The 20,358-nt window shown below is 34.8% G+C and overlaps 1 protein-coding gene across 2 annotated transcripts in view; it reads left to right on the top strand.

The window, feature by feature from the left end:
• The window catches only part of ASCC3 (activating signal cointegrator 1 complex subunit 3), a 341,661-nt gene that overhangs the window by 141,723 nt on the left and 179,580 nt on the right, over positions 1–20,358 (top strand). For both annotated transcript variants that reach the window (XR_824792.1, XM_010834747.1), the window contains exons 12-13: positions 5,190–5,366; positions 7,823–7,894. Coding sequence is in view for 1 of the 2 variants with exons in the window: in XM_010834747.1 (XP_010833049.1) it covers positions 5,190–5,366; positions 7,823–7,894 (249 nt within the window). In the remaining variant the exon portion in view is untranslated. The remainder of the gene's footprint in view (positions 1–5,189; positions 5,367–7,822; positions 7,895–20,358) is intronic.

The following is a 20,358-nucleotide window of genomic DNA, read 5'->3' as shown; positions in this document are numbered from 1 at the left end:
AGCAATCCCACTGCTGGGCATACACACTAAGGAAACCAGAATTGAAAGAGACACATGTGCCCCAATGTTCATTGCAGCACTGTTTATAATAGCCAGGACATGGAACAACCTAGATGTCCATCAGCAGATGAATGGATAAGAAAGCAGTGGTACATATACACAATGGAGTATTACTCAGCCATTAAAAAGAATACATTTGAATTAGTTCTAATGAGGTGAATGAAACTGGAGCCTATTATACAGAGTGAAGTAAGCCAGAAAGAAAAACACCAATACAGTATACTAACGCATATATATGGAATTTAGAAAGATGGTAACAATAACCCTGCATACAAGACAGCAAAAGAGACACTGATGTATAGAACAGTCTTTTGGACTCTGTGGAAGAGGGAGAGGGTGAGATGATTTGGGAGAATGGCATTGAAACATGTATAATGTCATATATGAAACGAGTCGCCAGTCCAGGTCCGATGCACGATACTGGATGCTTGGGGCTGGTGCACTGGGATGACCCAGAGGGATGGTATGGGGAGGGAGGAGGGAGGAGGGTTCAGGATGGGGAACACATGTATGCCTGTGGCGGATTCATTTTGATATATGGCAGAACCAATACAATATTATAAAGTTTAAAATAAAATTTTTTTAAAAATTAAAAAAAATAAAATAAAATTAGACTTTTACATGGAAGCCTAGTAAATATATAAAAATATAGGATGAGATGGTTAGGTAGCATCACCCACTCAGTGGACATGAATTTGAGCAAACTCTGGGAGATAGTGAAGGACAGCGAAGCCTGGTGTGCTGCACTCCATGGGATAGCAAAGAGTTGGACACAACTGAGCTACTGAACAACAACAGCAAAATACAATAGAAATTTAGAAAGAAATTCTATATCATAAAAAACTATATATGCACAAATATATATATATATATATATTCCTATCTACATACAAACACACATATATGTGTATATATATAGATAGATATAGACACAAACATACACACATACCTTCTACACTTTGGATTTGATAAATTGATATAAAACCCAACCATTTGAAAGATTATTCTTCTGACACTTAGAGCTCAGTAAGTGCTCATAGAAGGAAAAGAGAGAGTGACAACACTCTTATTAGAAAATAATGAAAGTTTACTTAGTACAGACAAATTTATAGTTAAGAGTTCAAATTATACTCTAAAATGAAACAGATATGTAGGGACTATAATAAGTTAATTATTAAATTTTAACTGTTAGATAATATTAAATAGAATTGCTAAAAAATGGAAAAATGCTAAAGTTGAAAAAATAAAATACAAAATAGAAAAACAATAAACTAGATTTATTAACTAGAGTCCTATAAAAATATTTGTAAAGCTAGTTTTTAAAAAAGTAAAATAATCTTATAACAAATCTAATCACAAATAAGTAGAAAACCTATGAGCGAACAAAATTAGAAAGGATAAAGAAATTTCACAGAATGTTTAGAAATGAAAAAAGATGAAAATACTATAAGCTGTCATCATAAAAACGTAATTGAATGAGAATGGGATAGTGTCCTGTGCTCATAAGCAGTAAAATGGAGAAACTTCTTGGCATGCAAGATTTCTCACAATCATTTCTACATTTCTGTTACCTCCCTTCTCTAACTGGTACCACTAGTGTTGCCAAGTACAGTGTCTTAAACCCCTTTCTTCCTGGCCTACGTTCCTCTACTCTTCTCTTAGAACAACAGCTGTCACCTCTGCGTGTCATCTCTCTTCATTGTTCTCACAATTTTTAGAAGGTGCTACTGTTAATGGCATACATTGCAGTGTTTTTTTGTGGTTTTTACAGACTCTAAACCCCTGCTTTCCCTGCACTGCATTAAAAGCTTAATAAATGACTGGCAAACAAACTAATCAATGTTATCAGCAGTGTTTAGCAGCAAAATTAAAATATTACACCCTAGCAGTGAACACAAGAGGATGGCAAGAGTTAACATCGACATTTTAGGAATCAATAAACTAAAATGGACTGGAATCAGCAAATTTAATTCAGATGACCATTATATCTACTACTGTGGGCAAGAATCCCTTAGAAGAAATGGAGTAGCCCTCATAGTCAACAAAGAATCTGAAATGCAGTACTTGGGTGCAGTCTCAAAAATGACACAATAATCTCTGTTCATTCCAAGTTAAACCATTCAGTATCATGGTAATCCAAGTCTATACCGCAACCACTAAAGCCAAAGAAGCTGAAGTTGAACAAGTTTATGATGACCTACAAGACCTTCTAGAACTACTAACAAAAAAAGATGTCCTTTTCATCACAGGGGACCGGAATGCCAAAGTAGGAGGTCAAGAGATACCTGGGTTATCAGGCAAGTTTGGCCTTGGAGTACAGAATGAAGCAGGGCAAAGGCTAACAGAGTTTTGCCAAGAGAATGCTCCAGTCATAGCAAACACACTCTTCCAACAACACAAGAGATGAGTCTGCACATGGATATCATCAGGTGGTTAATACCAAAATCATATTGATTATATTCTTTGCAGCCAAAGATGGATAAGCTCTATACAGTCAGCAAAAACGAGACCTGGGGCTGAGTGTGGATCACATCATGAACTCCTTATTGCCAAATTCAGACTTAAACTGAAGAAAGTAGGCAAAACCACTGGACCATTCAGGTATGACCTAAATCAAATCCCTTACAGTTATACAGTGGAAGTGACAAATAGATTTAAGAGATTAAATTTGATAGAGTGCCTGAAGAACTATGGACGGAGGTTCGTGACATTGTATAGGAGGCAGTGATCAATACCATCCTCAAGAAAAACAAATGCAAAAAGGCAAAATAGTTGTCTGAGGAAGCCTTAAAAATAGCTGAGAAAAAAGAAGTAAAAGGCAAAAGAGTAAAAGAAAGATATATCCACCTCAATGCAGAGTTCCAAAGAATGCCAGTAAAGGACGGAAATGGTATGGACCTAACAGAAGCAGAAGGTATTAAGAAGAGGTGGCAAGAATACACAGAACTATACAAAAAACATCTTCATAACCCAGATAACCACAATGGTATGATCACTCACTTAGAGCCAGACATCCTGGAATGTGAAGTCCAGTGGGCCTTAGGAAGTATCACTACGAACAAAGTTAATGGAGGTGATGGAATTCCAGTTGAGCTATTTCAAATCCTAAAAGGTGATGCTGTGAAAGTGCTGCACTCAATATGCCAGCAAATTTGGAAAACTCAGCAGTAGCCACAGGACTGGAAAAGGTCAGTGTTCATTCCAATCCCAAAGAAAGGCAATGCCAAAGAATGCTCAAACTACCACACAATTGCTCTCATCTCACACACTAGCAAAGTAATGCTCAAAATTCTCCAAGCCAGGCTTCAGCAATATCTGAACTATGAACTTCCAGATATTCAAAAATTTAGAAAAGGCCGAGGAAGCAGAGATCAAATTGCCAACATCTGCTGGATCATCAAAAAAACAAGAGAGTTCCAAAAAAACATCCACTTCTGCTTTATTGATTATACCAAAGCTTTTGACTGTGTGGATCACAATAAACTGTGGAAAATTCTTCAAGAGATGGGAATTCCAGACCACATTATCTGCCTCCTGAGAAATGTGTATGCAGGTCAAGAAGCGACAATTAGAATTAGACATAGAACAGCAGACTGGTTCCAGTTTAGGAAAGGAGTACATCAAGGCAGTATATTGTCAGCCTGCTTATTTAATTTATATGCAGAGTACCTCATGCAGAATGCCAGACTGGATGAAGCACAAGCTGGAATCAAGATTGCTGGGAGAAATACCAATAACCTCAGATGTACAGATGGCACCACCCTTATAGCAGAAAGTAAAGAGGAACTAAGGAGCCTCTTGATGATAGTGAAAGAGCTGCTTAAAGCTCAGCATTCAAAAAACTAAGATCATGTCATCCAGTCCCATCACTTCATGGCAAATAGATGTGGAAACAATGACAGATTTTATTTTGGGGGCTTCCAAAATCATTGCAGATGGTGGCTGCAGCCATGAAATTAAAAGAGGCTTGCTTCTTGGAAGAAAAGTTGTGACCAGCCTAGTCAGCATACTAAAAAACAGAGACATTACTTTGCTGACAAAAGTCCATATAGATGAAGTTAAATGGACTACTGGTTTTTCCAGTAGTTATATATGGATGTGAGAGTTGGACCATAAAGAAAGGTGAGCACTGAAGAGTTGACGCATCTGAGCTGTGGTGTTGGAGAAGACTCTCTTGGACTGCAAGATCACACCAGTCAATCCTAAAGGAAATCAACCCTGAATATTCATTGGAAGAACAGATGTTGAAGCTGAAACGCCAATACTTTGGCCACCTGATGCAAAGAGCGGACTCATTGGAAAAGATCCTGATGCTGGGAAAAATTGAAGGTGGGAGGAGAAGGGGACAAACAGAGATTGAGTTTGTTGGATGACATCACCGACTCAGTGGACCTGAGTTTAAGCAAGCTCCGGCTGTTGGTGATAGACAGGGAAGCCTGGCGTGCTGCAGTCCATAAGGTTGCAGAGTCGGATACGACTGAGAAACTGAACTGAACTGAATGAACACAAAGAATGAAGCTTAGTACATTCTTTGAGAATGTACTTGTAAATTTTCCCCCCAAGTTTTGGCTGTTATTCCACGCAAACTCTCCCTTATACAGTATATCATTTTAAATTTAAATTTGTAAAACACTGAAAGAATCTGCCTTAATTACTTCAGACTTTTAAGTGTTTGTGTTTAAAATGAATTTGAAATTACTGAACTTGAGAATAAAGAGTATATACTTTAAATGCTTGAAATTATAAGTTAACACATGTCTTTCCTAACACATGTCAATTGCCTTGTTACATTTTTAGGAGGAAAACAAAAGAAACCATTTAACTAATAGAATTTTCTGGTTCAGGAAATACACTAAAAGTACATTTATAATCATTTTTATATCATTCCACATGCCAAATTTAGTCCAATTTTTTTCATATTATCTTTCAGACTATGTGTTGTTACTCTTATCTTGATATCTTTAGTGATCTTATTTTCTGCAAATGTTTCATACTTTATACTACCAAAGCTTACTTTAAACTAAGTACAAATCCAGTCTTATACATTATTTAATACTTATGCATGTTATTTATAAATTACTTAATTAAATAATTTACTTAATATCTTATATGTTATTTAACTCCTATAGGTTGAATCCACACAGAGTATGATAAGAATTCTTGGACTCTCTGCTACCTTACCCAACTACCTCGACGTTGCTACATTTTTACATGTTAATCCCTGCATTGGACTTTTCTTCTTTGATGGCCGTTTTCGACCTGTTCCTCTTGGACAGACATTTCTAGGGATCAAAAGTGCAAATAAGGTAAATACTTCTTTTAAAAAATTATGCTTTTCTAGAAATATTTTTGTTGATGTATTGTTTAATACTTGTTTGACATTAGAGACTTCAGACCAGCATTACAAATATGACAGCTTAGAAGAAAATCAAGTGCATTTCCTCAACTATATGTAGGAGAATGTCTCCTCTCCAAAAAGCTGCTTGTAATAGCTTTCATTGCTGTTATCAGTGAATATTTTGTATTCTTAGCTAAGAATACAGGTTATATATATATTCAAGAAGTTATTCTGATAGGATTGAAGGCAGTAAATAATAAAAGACTCTAGTTAAATCAGTAATATATATTATGATATATTATTCATCTAAAATAAGTAATACCATATATACAATTGAAAAATAATTTCATGGTAACAACTACTAAATGAGGTGTTCTGTTTAATTTGTTGTATAATTATCATATTAATTATATATACAATCAGCATTTCTGAAATTCTTTTGTGGTGTTCCTTAAATGTTATTACCATGTACCATTTGCATTATCAGGGTGCTTATTTTAGGCTTTTATAGAATCATGAAGGAATATTTTGCTTAAAATTTATACGTTTATTAAGTTTCATGACACTTATTTCCCCCTGTGGAACAAATAGTTTTAGGAGAAGATTCATGGGCCATATGACCTCTTTATGAAAGAAAATGAGATAGAATCATGTGTTACTGTGTCAAACTTGATCTTTAGTGTATTATATTACTTCTTGTCTAAAAATAATTTTGTTACTAAAATAGAGCTATTTTTACCTTACAATATTATAAATAAAATACTTAGCTTAGAAAATACTAAGAGCCAATATCACTGCAACAGTTAATATACTCTATCTGCTTATTAACTAAGATATGTTTAGAATTGTGGGGAACCATTTCAAAATGTATACACAAAGGATAGTTCATGATGTAATAATAGTTATGAAATACATCTTTTATTTGATTGTTTCAAGTGGTTTTCAGTATTACTTGCTGCTTTTTTTGTTGTTATATCTTAAAATATATTTGATTATTTAGTTTATTTTAATGTATCATTAGAACAGATGTAGAGTTGTGTATAAGATTGTTCTTTCAGTTCATAATTTGAATGATAGCAGATGATTATCCCAGAAAAATATAAAGTGTTTTCAGATGCTTTCAGCCATCATAGAACTTATTTTTATCATAGAAATTGTTAAATCACTTAAACCTAATTAAATTCTAAGTATTTTCACCACAGTATGTTAGCATTGTAATCATAAAAGGAATGGTGTGAGATGTTGATCTGTGGTAATTATTTAGAAGGTTCAGAAATTTGGCAAAATTTACAAAATACTTTTATCAATCTTATGTAGTATAAATAATAAACTAATTATACATATTAGTTTTCTAAATGGAGAAGGCAACTAAAATGCATTAGTTTTACACTCAGCTGACATATACAGTTGGTAACAATTAAGCAACTCCCCAGGGTGTCGTTTAATATATTGTAACCATTGTTAATTTGTCATTTCTTATACTAAGAAATCCTTGTGGATTTTTGAAAGTTTCTTTCAGAAGCTCATGATATGATTCAGTTGTTGTGGAAGAACATGGGAAAATAGTGTCTAATGATTGAGAATTTTGTTTGGAGGAGTTTTGGTGGGTTTTTTTTAATAATTAATGGAGAGTCAATTGTCTTGTGATTATTTCATCTTACTTAATCACTAAGTCATAAGAGTTCCAGAATGTTAAAATGAAAGGATCTAAATTATAGTCATTTTAGATGTATAACATTTTCATCCCATGCAAAGTCTTAATCAGTGTTAAATAGAGAGACACAAGCTTGGTCACATGCCTCCTGCTTTATGGTAACCACCTTACCTTTTTATGGTTGGAAGTCATCTCATCATTAATAGAGAAAATGAGACCTTTTTAAAATTCATGAATTTGATACTAAATTTCCAATCAATTTGGAAAATGTTTCTGTAGAAAAATATTTACTGAACTCCATATTCATTACAGAAATAGTAAGTTTCCTTACATTTTGATATTCTGTGGTAATATTCTGTGATTTTGAGAGTTAGGAAAGCTCTGTATTTTTATGGAATGAAACAGAAGAAAAACAGCCTGAAGAATGGGCTTCTCTGGGGAAAACAGTGAAAAGAAACTTAAAATTATTTTAAAATATCTCTAATTAGAATATTGTTCTTAAAATTATTGTCTTTAAAAAACTTGGCATTCTTAATAAAGTTAGTACACTGAAAGTGTTGCATATGAGGTATTTTATTTGTAGTTTTTAATTACATTGTGTTTACTTCCTATGGGTTGTTATATATTATGTATTGATACTGCACTTTTATTTCAGCATTCTGGCTAATCTGAAAATAAAAGGAGATGCCTCATAATTGGTAAAGATTTTTTTGTAGCTAAGCAGTTTATAATTGCTCTATTTGATATTTTTCATTTTTAAAAACTTTAAGGTGCAGCAGTTAAATAACATGGATGAAGTATGTTATGAAAGTGTTTTGAAGCAAGTAAAGGCTGGACATCAGGTACACTTTATCCTATTTTTAGAGATTACATAATGATTAAAATTATTAATTTTATGGTCTTAAAAGTGTTCTTCAATTCTGAAATAATGATCCACAGGTTTTATTTCTTAGTAATATTTTAGTCCACTAGGTAACCATTTAAGTCATAAATTTTTCAAAGATAATACTATCATCCTGATATTGATAGATCATGCTGTTTTGTTTGCCATTTTTATTAAATAGATAAGAGGAAGAAGAATTTCATCCTTAAGATAATACCAACCTCCTCTCACACATCAAAAATTTTAGTTTATTTGCATAATGTAAGAAATTAACATGCTATATTACTGTTGTTTCATGAAGTAGTAGCAATTGAAATATATATATAATAAATTTTCATGTTGTTTGGATATTAACTGCTCTTACTTTAAATTCCAAGGTTCAAGATGTTACAATAAGGATTGTTAAGAAAAATGTAGAATAATGATAATTACTTACATAACAGCTAACCAATGCCAAATTGTATATGGTTCTTCAGGTCACTTTATATTATTATGGGATTTTTTTTCTACATTGTTAGCCTTTTATGGCAGGTAAAATGAAATTCTGGTCCTTTGTTTTTAAAATATTTTAAAAAGCAGTGACATCTTCTTTTTCCCCCAGACTAAATATTGTTTGGAATCTCAATATATAAAACAAAGATAAACTAGAATTGAAAGTGGAATACTGCCCACTCAGCATTCTTGATGCATTTTTTTTCCCCCTTAAAGGCACAGTTTTAAAATTCTAACCTCAAGAAAATGTCCTTAGCAGCAAAAGAGACACAGATGTATAGAACAGTCTTTTGGACTCTGTGGGAGAGGGCGAGGGTGGGATGATTTGGGAAAGTGGCATCATTGAAACATGTATATTATCATATGTAAAAACGAATCGCCAGTCCAGGTTCAATGCATGATACAGGATGCTCAGGGCTGGTGCACTGGGATGACCCAGAGGGATGGTATGGGGAGAGAAATGGGAGGGGGGTTCAGGATGGGGAACACATGTATACCCATGGCGGATTCATGTCAATATATGGCAAAACCAATACAATATTGTAAAGTAAAAAAATAAAAAATAAATAAGAATAAAACAAAAACAAACAGAAAAGATCAGAAAAAAAACGTCCTTAGTTATAGGAATAACTTTTATGGAAAAGAAATCATGATTAAATTGTATGAGAATATTAGTAACTTATTAATATATTTCTTAATGATCAATAAATACCTGAAACTGCTAAAATTACCTTACACTTATTATCTCATTGACTTCTCTCAGCAGCCAATGAGGCAGACACTGTTATCCTAATTTCTCAGATAAGATGATGAGATGCTATGCTGAATGAAGTAACACATTGCCTTTGTTTTTACTTGTGCACTTACAAATAAGACCATGCAAGTGTAGCATCTTGGCTAGCCATGGTCTCATATCACTTTATTTGGATTTATTTTATAGCTTTGGTCCTCTTTGATCTTCACTAGAGAACTGCTTAGTGGGGTTCCATTATTTATCATGTACAAGTAAAGAAGTATAAAAAAACCAATGTTCTTTCTTTAATACAAAAATATGACCAAATACCACCAGTTTATTCTTGGTCTGGAGACAGAAAACTTTTCTGGAAAGGGCCAGATAGTAAATATTTTAGACTTTGTGGGGCTTATGTTTCAGGTACTCACCTGTGCTATTGTAGCATGAAAGGAGCCATGGACAATATAGGAATATTTTCCAATAAAACTTTATTTATAAGAACAGGAACAGATGCATTCAACTTGTAGGCTGTAGTGTACCAACCTTTGTTCTAGATTTCCTCATGAGATTTATTTGTGGCAAATGTCTGATGATCCTAAAATGCTATCTTGAGAAACTTTTGGTAGCATTTCACAGGAAATCCTAAAACACAGTGATATGTTGCATAGCCACCAGTATTTGCACCATCTTGTAAAAGAACAGGATAAATTAAGTGTAATTAGCTAGATGTTACCACCATGGACATTTATTTCCAACTTTTATATTAAAGATGATATCAACTATGTTATTAGCTAAGGAATCTAGCTCTGGAGCCTATGCCATATTAGAAATATTCAGTAAATATTTCAATGTTTTCTCCATTAACTTTTTTTAATTTACTTTATTTTTTAGAACAATTTTGGGTTCACAGCAAAACTGAGCAGGAAGTAGAAAGAGTTCTCATACACCCCCTACCCTGGCACATGCACAACCTCCTCCACCATCAACTTATCTTCCACTGGTGTGACACTTTGGTTTCAGTCTATGAGCTCATGTTGATACATCAGAATCACCTAAAGTCCATCGGTTACATTAGGCTTCACTCTCCATGTTGTACTTTCTATGGGTTTGGACAATGTATCCACCATTATAGTGTCATACAGAAAATTTCACTGCCCTGAAAGCCCCCTCTGCTCAACTGATTCATCCTTCCTTCCCCTTAACCATTGCTAACCATTCATCTTTTCATTGTCTGTAGTTCTGTGTGTTCCAGAATGTCATATAGTTGGAATCATATAAGATTGTAGCCTTTTGTAGTTTATAGCCTTCTCAGAATAGTTTCTTTCATAATATGTGTTTGAGGTAACTCCCTGCTTTTTCATGGCTTGATAGCTTGTTTTTTTTTTAGCACTTAATAATATTCCATTGTCTGGATGTACCACAATTTATGTGTACATAACAGCTTTGAACAGATTTTATGTGGACATTAGTTCTCACTTCCTTTGGGTATATACCAAGGAGTGCAATTGCAAGATCAATATTTATTAAACTACTTCAACCTTTCTCCATATAATCTTATGTTATGAAATATGTCTTTTAAAAAAATAAAATGCAGCTTTATTCCTAAATATTGGGAAATATAATGGTTGTATCTTCTATTGTAGGTAGATAAAAGTCCAGGTAAATATATTTAAAGAATCCTAGGAAGATTGTATCCTCTTCCTCTTCTGGCATAGTTTGTTCTCTGGCTGTTACAGGGGCTAACATGTCCCTCTAGAGATCATAAAGTTCAAATGCTGTCTGGGCATGTTTCATCAGTAGAGATTAGATCTCACTGCCAGCCCTTTCATTCTTAGTGATACCATCCATTGCATTACTTTTCAAAACAATAACTGCCATAGGGCAGGCATTTCTAGTAGTAAATTCAGAGCAGACAAGAGTGAGATGGAGAGTGAGGTTCACAGTGCTGGTTCCTGTTTAGAAAGGACAGCAAAGCTGGGAAGCCTCAGGAGAGGAGGAACCCAGGAATATAGAGAGCGCAAAACTACGGCAGAAGCTGCACACATGCATTACCTCCCGTTTTTTGTGTGCATGTCACGGTGTCCACAATCACTAGCCTTTTAAGGATAGGTGACCACCAAGCTGTCTCCTTTCTGTACACTTTGATCTGGCTAAAAATACACTGTGGGTGACTCTGTAAAGTGTGGTTGCAGTTTAAGAACCCACCGGAACGCTTCGGTATCAGTTCCTATCCAGATCTGTGCTCACATCCCTCTGCCCTAAGAAGTAGAGTTTAGGCTGCAGGTCTCACAGTTTCTGTCTCAATGACTAGTGATGATGTTTGTTTTCCATAATAGTGGGACTTTCTTCAGTTCTCTACACATACTACATACCCATTTACTTTTTTAAATTGTAAAACTAAAATAACTGTTTAAATTTTTTTTCATAGTTCTACTATTATTTTACCATTTCAAATTATTATTATAATTTTTATTCATGACCTGCTGGTCTTTTTTAATCCATTTGCACATGTACCTTTTAATTTTCCTCATTCAAACTTAATTTTAATTATTAGTTACAGTCCATTGCTAAATTATAATTACACTGTATATACAGTTTTATATTCACTGTTTTCCTTAATGAATAGTAAATAGTTTTCATTCTTTCTTCACGATCTTCTCAATGTTAATGTCTGTAAGAGACAGAAGGGAGTTTTTATTCAAGTTCTAAGTTTTAGATGCTGTGTAAGTCACTTTGGACTTTTAAATCTTCATAATCTTCTAATATAAGCATTAAATCTCCTTTTGTTAAAAGAGAAAATGAGCATAAGACATGTTAAGCAGCTTCTCAAGGCCATACAGCTAGTAAAAGGTCACACCAGGATTGAAATACAAGCTTATGTTGATAAAATACACAGCATCTTCAGTACTTGACACTGTCACTTTAGCATTAAGCCAACGTCAGCTGTTCTTATTATTGGTTATCCCGCCATTATTGAGTATATTAAATGTTTGAGGCTTGCTCTTATTAAAGATGTGCTAAGTTGCTTCAGTTATGTCTGACTCTGCAACCCCATGGACTGTCATCTACCAGGCTCCTATGTCCATGGGATTCTCCAGGCAAGAATGCTAGAGTAGGTTGCCATGCCCTTCTCCAGGGCATCTTCCCAACCCAGGGATTGAACCTGTGTCTATTAAGGCTCCTGACTTAAGACAGGTGGATTCTTTACCACTAATGCCACCTGGGAAGTCCCTTATTAAGGACAGGGCTGCTGTAGTGATCATCTATTATTTTTTCTATTGAAATGTTTACTTAGGGTAAGTTGTCTAAAATAAGATTATGGCACAAATGGCCACATTTTGTGATCTTACCCCATTATCCTGTCATGCACTCCAAATGGGGTTATTTTGTTGTCATAGCAGACCTACAAAGGATTTTACAAACATACACCATGTCCTTCTGAATAATTTTATCAAGTTGTATGATGTAAGTTATGATCTGATGTGTGTGTGTCATTTTGAATTTGTTTTACAATTTTAAGGTGTATAAGACCGTGTGTTTTACCAGTGAAATTTTTTCTTATCTACAATTACCTCTAAATTATGATTACAAAAACACGTGTTTTACATACCATTTTGTCCGTGCTTTGCTTTGGATGTGCTGCTACTTTCAATTAGAAAAACATGTTCTTCCCTGTGTTTTTTGCTTCATGTGTGACCCTGTGGTCTTTGGCCTCTGTAATTACATCTTTAAAATGTTTAATATAAAATATGATTAATATACTGATAACAGAGAGTGACCAGTAAAAGAGTTTAAACAAATTTAACCTTTGGGCACTCCATAAAGTAAAAATGAGGGGGGAAAAAATGATTGAATTCTACCATTCAGAGATAGTGTTGGTGTATGTCCTTCTATTTCTTAAAATGCATTTTACTCCCTTAATTTTCCAATTTCTCTATTTTCTCTCCCTAAAGATATGATAGAAAAATAAATGGAAACAATAACATGTAAATAAACACTTAAAGATGTCAGATTTTAAAAGTTTAATCACTGTTCTTTGTGGGTTTTTTTTTTTTTTTTTTTTTAAGGATTTGTGTTCCAGTGGAACAGGTCCCACTAAATAAGACTCAGTTATAAGGAAATATTGTTGGTTAAGTTCCTAGTGTGGTGTCATGTACATGGGGACTCTGATAAATAGGATTTTGTTTGATAAATTGCTCATCTTCATAGATCCTTAGTTTATTGGGGATACTGGGAAATATTGAATGCATCAGGACTATGGCCCATTGGTTGATATTTGCCTCTAATATTACTGGTATTACAAATGCCCAGGCCAGTACCTTCAGATGTTAAGTACTATGTTGTTGGTTGTTAAAGCAGCATCTTAGTCTTTTACATTAATGTGATCATTTCAGTAAAAAGCTCTTTTACAACACACTTTGAGAACAAACCTCTTTTTCATTTCTTTAAATTATCTGTATTATGTATGTAACTTTGGGAAAGTTGCCCAAAACTAAAATCTTTTTCTGTTTTAATCTTTTCAAAAGGATCGTTCTGTCTTTAAATCTTCTATTTGCAAGTTTCTCTGCCAAATACTGTTTGGCTTAGAAGTTCAGTTAGCTTGATAGGTGGCAGCTTCTGCTGATTGTCCTTGTAATATGTCCAGAACTGGGATTGAAAAGTGTGCTTACTTGGAAAAGAGGATTGTTACGCATTTTGACTTTGGAAGCTGAGGTAGATACCTATTTCAACAAGGCTAGCAATCTTTGTCTGAATCCATCACACAAGAATTGCTATTAATACTTCATGGTAGTCTTTGATTACTAAGACTCATATGGAAGTTTGTTTTCAGGGCCTTGCATTCCTTCACTGGATTATTTTTCTCTTATCTGCTTGAAGAAATGCCTTCACTAAGCTGTGGTCCTTTGCTTTTATTAGAAGGTTAACAGAAAAGTCCCCAGTGGAGTAGAGTTTAAAGTTTCATTTTTTCCCTCATAATTGAGGTTGAGTATAATGTTATCCTAGTCACTTGCTGTCTTTGTGTAAGGTTCCAAGTGATAAATTCCAACAAATGAGTTTGTATCCATCTGTCAGAAAATGAAAAATAGATAATTCAACAATCTTTTAACTTATTATCTCAAAAATTGACAGCTAAATTAACTCTTCAATTATATTATTCTGCCTAACTCTAGTGACTGAAAGGTCTAACAATATGTACTTCATTCTAAGAAATTCTTCTGTATAAATGTTTTGTTTTACATATGAAAGTGCAGTAAATTGTGTGTGTGTGTGTGTATCTGTGTGTGTACAGAGAGACATAAAGAGAAATAGGCAGACAGAAAGCTTTGGTCTGGAATTCAGTTATAACTAACTGCACATTAGTGCATTCTTATTAAGCAGCCAGTATATATTTGATAAATGTACTTTTCTTTATTATTAAGGGAGCATAAGTTATTTCTTATAGGGCTGTGTACCTAACAAACTATAGCTTTATTTTACTGCCTTTTAAATATAGCAGTTAGCAGTTAGTGTACAGTAGTAAAAAAATTGTAAGTCAGTCTGTTCTAGTTCAGGAAAACATTCAATCTTTTTTTTTTTTTTTTGCTACCACTTCATGCCCCACCCGGAGAAGGCAATGGCACCCCACTCCAGTACTCTTGCCTGGAAAATCCCATGGATGGAGGAGCCTGGTGGGCTGCAGTCCATGGGGTCGCTAGAGTCAGACACGACTGAGCAACTTCACTTTCACATTTCACTTTCATGCATTGGAGAAGGAAATGGCAACCCACTCCAGTGTTCTTGCCTGGAGAATCCCAGGGACGGGGGAGCCTGGTGGGCTGCCATCTATGGAGTCACACAGAGTCGGACACGACTGAAGCGACTTAGCAGCAGCAGCATGCCCCACCACCTTGCCAACTAGTTAAAAAAATTCTTTCAATGACTATTCCTTAATTTTGTTTATTTGTTTGCCTTCAAGTTGTTTCATATTTTAGATTTTCTCTCTAGTTGTGCTTCCCCTAAACAATTTTATTGGAGCAACTACTTTTCAGACCATTATTAAGACTAAAAATATGTGTCCATTTCAAAAAAAAAAAAACTATTAACTCTCAGGCAAATAAATACTTTTCATGCTGAGAATTAAGTTTCCTCTTATATATATAAATGAATTAATTTTGTTTCTCTCCACTTAAATTTAATTAGAACAGAGCAAATTTCATGTTCAAAAGCCATGCTGATGATCTCTGATCATAATGTTGCATGGGTTTCAGTTTACCAATCATCCAAACTTGTGTGTTCGTGTACTTAATAGATTTCATGTGCAACTTTGTCTTAAAAGTATTAAAAGCAGTAGGAGGCAGTTGTGTTCCACTCAAGCATGTGTGATGACAGATGGAGAAAATCTTTTCATGTTGACTTTTCAACAGCCATACTCTGCAAGACTTCAAGCTCTTCTTGGCTATTGGGAAATTAAAAGTTGGCGATTCAGCCTTTAATTTTGATCCATCTGCTCAAACTAATGAGACGTCTCATTTGTAAGCTTCTCTTTGCGTTACCAAATGCAAGTACAGCTTTATCATTCCTGTTAATAATTCCCCTCCTCCTGTGTAACTCGCAGAATGGGAAAATAATTGATGCCTTAACCCTATTGAGATTTTTCTAGTTATACAAACTTTGTTACAGTGATAGGAAAAGAAATTAGAAACTGCCTCAGAGGTTATAGCATATTTTTTAAGTTTACTTGTTCTTTTTTCACATTATCAAAATGTTAAGATCCTTACTCAATAGCTTCTTACTCAAAGTCTACCTCCAGTTTCAAGAATAAAAGGTTTTGCAGTATTAAAAAGAAAAAAATAATTTCAACCTTGGATTAATGCTAAACATCAGCTTTTCCTTATTCACATATGTGCCTTTTTCTTCATTATTTGTAAGTTTTTCATAGATATATATGTTTCTAGTAAGAAACCACCTTAAAAATTGACTAATAATTATATATTAATTTATTACTGTCTTAAGGAAAGTCTTTGTTTTTTAGCATTATAGTTTATCTAAAAATAATTATGTCCAATTGAAAAAACTACTTTGCTAACTTTTATAATGGAATTTTTCCATTGACCCTTTGCCTAAAAAGTTTTCTTCCTCCATCTCTCATTCTTGGTACTAATGGTTTTGTCATATCAAATTTGTCTGCGGCATGAATTTTATAGGTAAAGTATTTCAGAGCTTCTTTCTTTTCTGCCTTCTTTGCTTCCTCCCTTCCCCAAACTTTGACATCAGCCCCAAGGAATAGAAGAGCAAAATTCATATTCAAGCCCCATTGTGCTTAGTTGCTCAGCTGTGTCCAGCTCTTTGCAACCCTGTGGACTGTAGCCTGCTAGGCTCCTCTGTCCATGGGATTTCCCAGGTAAGAATGCTGGAGTGGGTTACCATTTCCTCCTTCAGAGGATCTTCCCGACTCAGAGATTGAACTCGGATCACCTTTGTCTCCTTCATTGCAGGCAGATTCTTTACCTTCTGAGCCAATCTGAGCAAAATGTATAAGGAGGGGACATTTTAACAATTATGAGCATAAGAATTAAGGACATTTCTCCTTCATCTTTGCTGCTAAAGATGGTAGTACTAAAGAAACATTTTAGGTGTTTTCTAACTATGAGAAACGCTAAAGGAAGCATTCACTAAACCTCTACCTTTGGGGAAAAGAAAACAAAACCCCTCCCTACCTATCGGAAGAAAACTCTGATGAGTCTGCTATCAAATTGAAATTTCCTTATTCTTCCTTATTTCACAGGCAAAATTAGTTTTTGATACTGTTGAGTTCTATATTTTATGTTTTAATCCGTATTACTAGTGTTCACTTAGATATTTTTTTTTTCGTCTTCTCTCTGTATGATTTCCATAGTATATCTGTGTACATTTAGTTAAAATGAAAACTAAAACAGAACATTCTTATATCATAGAAGGAGTTTCTGGTATGACATAATGAAAATGTATCAAAGAGAATTGAATTATAATTATATTTAGAAGTCAAAATTTTAAAATTAGACAGTATAGTTCAGGGAAGTAGTTTTTTAGCACTGTCAGCTGCAAGGTTGATCCTGTGATCACTGTACTGGGTACTTTGGTCATGCCTAACTTAGGAACATGGAAAATGATGTCAGCCGAGGCATTCTGCTCTTTCCCCTGCCAAAGCCAAAGGGAGTTCCAACTAAATATTAAGTCAAAGCAAAACTTGATACATGCTTAATGAAAGTCTGTTTTGTTTTTTTAAGGCGAAACTCCCTTATGATGGTCACTCACAGCTGGGAATAAAATAATCAAAGGGATTACAAAGAGGTTATAAAGTGGAAGTAGTTGCAAAATGCCAGTTTTTCTTTGTGCTTTTCTTTTCTGGCTCTTGTAATACAAACTCACCTTCCTTGTCTTTACCTTCTAACCTTTTGGGCCATCTTTTTTCATTGTTTGCAGCCTTTAGTGGATCTCTGCTTCATCTTGCTAGACTTCTGGTTGATGTCTTTTGGTACAGAGAAAGCAACAAGTCACCACATGTTCAGGACCCCATGGGGCAGGACCTAAGCCTTACACTTAGGTCAAATGATTCCTTCTCTACCTGACTTGTTCCTAGACCCTTTTAAAATTTAGCACTCTGGATCATTCCATCCCAGTTATTGACCTTTATGAAATAACTTATATATTTATATTCCTAACCCAGAGCTCTTCCCTGAACTCTAGATCCATATTATCCTGGCTGACCTCTCCTCCTGGATATCACAAATACAGTATTCCAAACCAAGTACATAATTTGCCCCCTCTAAACCAATGGTTATTTCTTCCATTATTCCTTGGTTCAATTCAGTGAATGGCATAACTATAGATAGAGTTCTGTAAAACAGAAACCTAAAAGTCACCCTAGTCAACTCTGTCTCCTGTGTTCTCATTTCTAGTCCATCATTAAGACCTGTTGATTTGACCTGCCTCTTAAGTCTTCTCATTTCTTTCCATCACTTTCTTTTGCACCATCACCTCCAGCACCTAATCCAGGTACCTGTCAGGTCATCCATGACACCTCTTAGCTGCTTTGCCTCTCTTAACTCTTCCTTCTATGTCCATTCTGGCCTTGCTCTAGCTGTTCTGTCCACTGGAGCTGTATCCTTTCAAGGTACAGCTCCAGAATGACACATGAGTACTTAAGGCTCCTTTGAAAGGGCCCAGGGGTCCCTATATTGTTTGGCCATTACCTCTTTTCATTTTCATCACATACGTGTCTTTCCCTCATCTCCCACCTCCCATCTTCCTGGTCTTCTTTCAGGCCTTCTTTCTTTTAGAGATGCTCTTTAACTTGCCCCTGAGCTAGTGTATAACTTGTTCTCTCTGCCTCACACATTCTTCCTTATTCTCCACTTAGTTGTTCTCTACTAAATCCTTTAGATTTCATCTTTCTTAAAGAAGCCTTTTTTTTTTTTCACCTCTTTCACCTCCCTGTTATGAACTATATAATAACACAATGTATGTCTTCTTCCTCTTTCTTACTATAGATTTACATTTTTCCTGGCTGTTTTTGATTAATAACCACTTTTCAGTAGAAGATCGTAAGTCACATAGGAAAGGGGGCATCTCTACTCCGGCTCATAATCATATTATCATGGCCTTACCAGTACCTAGCACACAGCTGGTGTTCACATATTGTGTGACGAATAAGTGAATGGAAGATATGGTAGTCTTTGTAAGTCTTAACTTATTCTTAAAGGATTAGGGAGCAATCAACTTCAAAGAAAATAATAATTAGATCCACAGTAAGCCGAACGCCCAGGCTGAGGAAAGAACACCTGGAGAAGTGGCATGACATCAAAGATTGCTTTGATTACTTTCTTAAGGAGTTTTTTCCTCCCTGTAGTCTATAAAGATCAATGAAAGAATGCTGGTATTCTCCTTAAAAATATTTTATTACATACATTTATTCTTAATATTATTTCATGTATTTATAGTCTTCTCTGTTAGAAGTACTAAATTATCTCATTTTCTCCTAAAATAAAATGTCCATGTGACTTAGCTGTTTTTCATGATATGGGTAACATTTGTGCCACCAGTTATTTTAAGTTAATATGTTCTTTCTTTTATTTCTACTCATTAAGCCCTAGAGGAGTAACTTTTGAACCCTTTAAAAATTCTACAATTTTAAGAAAGCCAAGTTTCTGAACTAGAGTTTACCAAAGGAGTACTCAATTATACTCGAGATTTTATCAGTTTCTTTGTTAGCTTTGTAATGTTTTCTTCATTTGCACAGGGAATACTTTTTGATGAGGAATATTAGAATTGCGTTTTCCTTCATTGTTCTTAACATTACTTTTTTGCTAAGTCTTCAAGGACTTTTATTACTAAAATAACACATTCTTATAACAATTGAATCAACACAAATATGTGAAAAGAAAAGACTAGTGAATTACTGTTGTCTCCTCACCACTGCTCACTTCAGTGCCTTTGCGCATGAGTGTATTCAGTTTTCTCCTGGTGCATACAGACATATACAGGTATGTACATACCTTTAGGCGTTTGAGCTTTTTAATGTTGGTAATCAGTGGTTTCTGGAATTACAGCACAAATTGTTCAAGCACATGGAACAGTTTGTCTCAGAATGACTTTTAGAAGTTTTCAGGATATAAACTAAATTTTCATCTATCCTTATACAGCCTATAGGTCTTCTGCCAAAAGATCAAAAGAAAAAAAAATGCTGTGTATAATCTTGGAATAAAATTGGAAGTAATACAAGTGGTTTTACTTTTGTGAAACTGGTTTTATTTTTATATGTTGAATCAGTAAAATTTCCTTATAGAAGTTATCACCGCCATTTCTATCCATTTTCTCATTCTGTGTCTTCTTTGTTGCCCCTCTTCATATTTAAGTAGAAAAATGTGAAGATAGTACGAGTTTTGCTTTGCCCTCTTATAGGTACTATTATGTTGCTGTTGCTAAGTTGCTTCAGTCGTGTCCAACTCTGTGTGACCCCATAGACGGCAGCCCACCAGGCTCCCCCGTCCCTGGGATTCTCCAGGCAAGAACACTGGAGTGGGTTGCCATTTCCTTCTCCAATGCATGAAAGGGAAAAGTGAAAGTGAAGTCGCTCAGTTATTTCCGACTCTTAGCGACCCCATGGTCTGCAGCCCACCAGGCTCCTCAGTCCAGGGATTTTCCAGGCAAAAGTACTAGAGTCGGGTGCCATTGCCTTC

This window comes from Bison bison, unplaced genomic scaffold (assembly GCF_000754665.1).
Source record: "Bison bison bison isolate TAMUID 2011002044 unplaced genomic scaffold, Bison_UMD1.0 scf7180017864035, whole genome shotgun sequence".
Lineage (NCBI taxonomy): Eukaryota > Metazoa > Chordata > Mammalia > Artiodactyla > Bovidae > Bison > Bison bison.
Note: the sequence above shows the minus strand (reverse complement) of the source record. Positions and strands in the feature narration are given on the sequence as shown.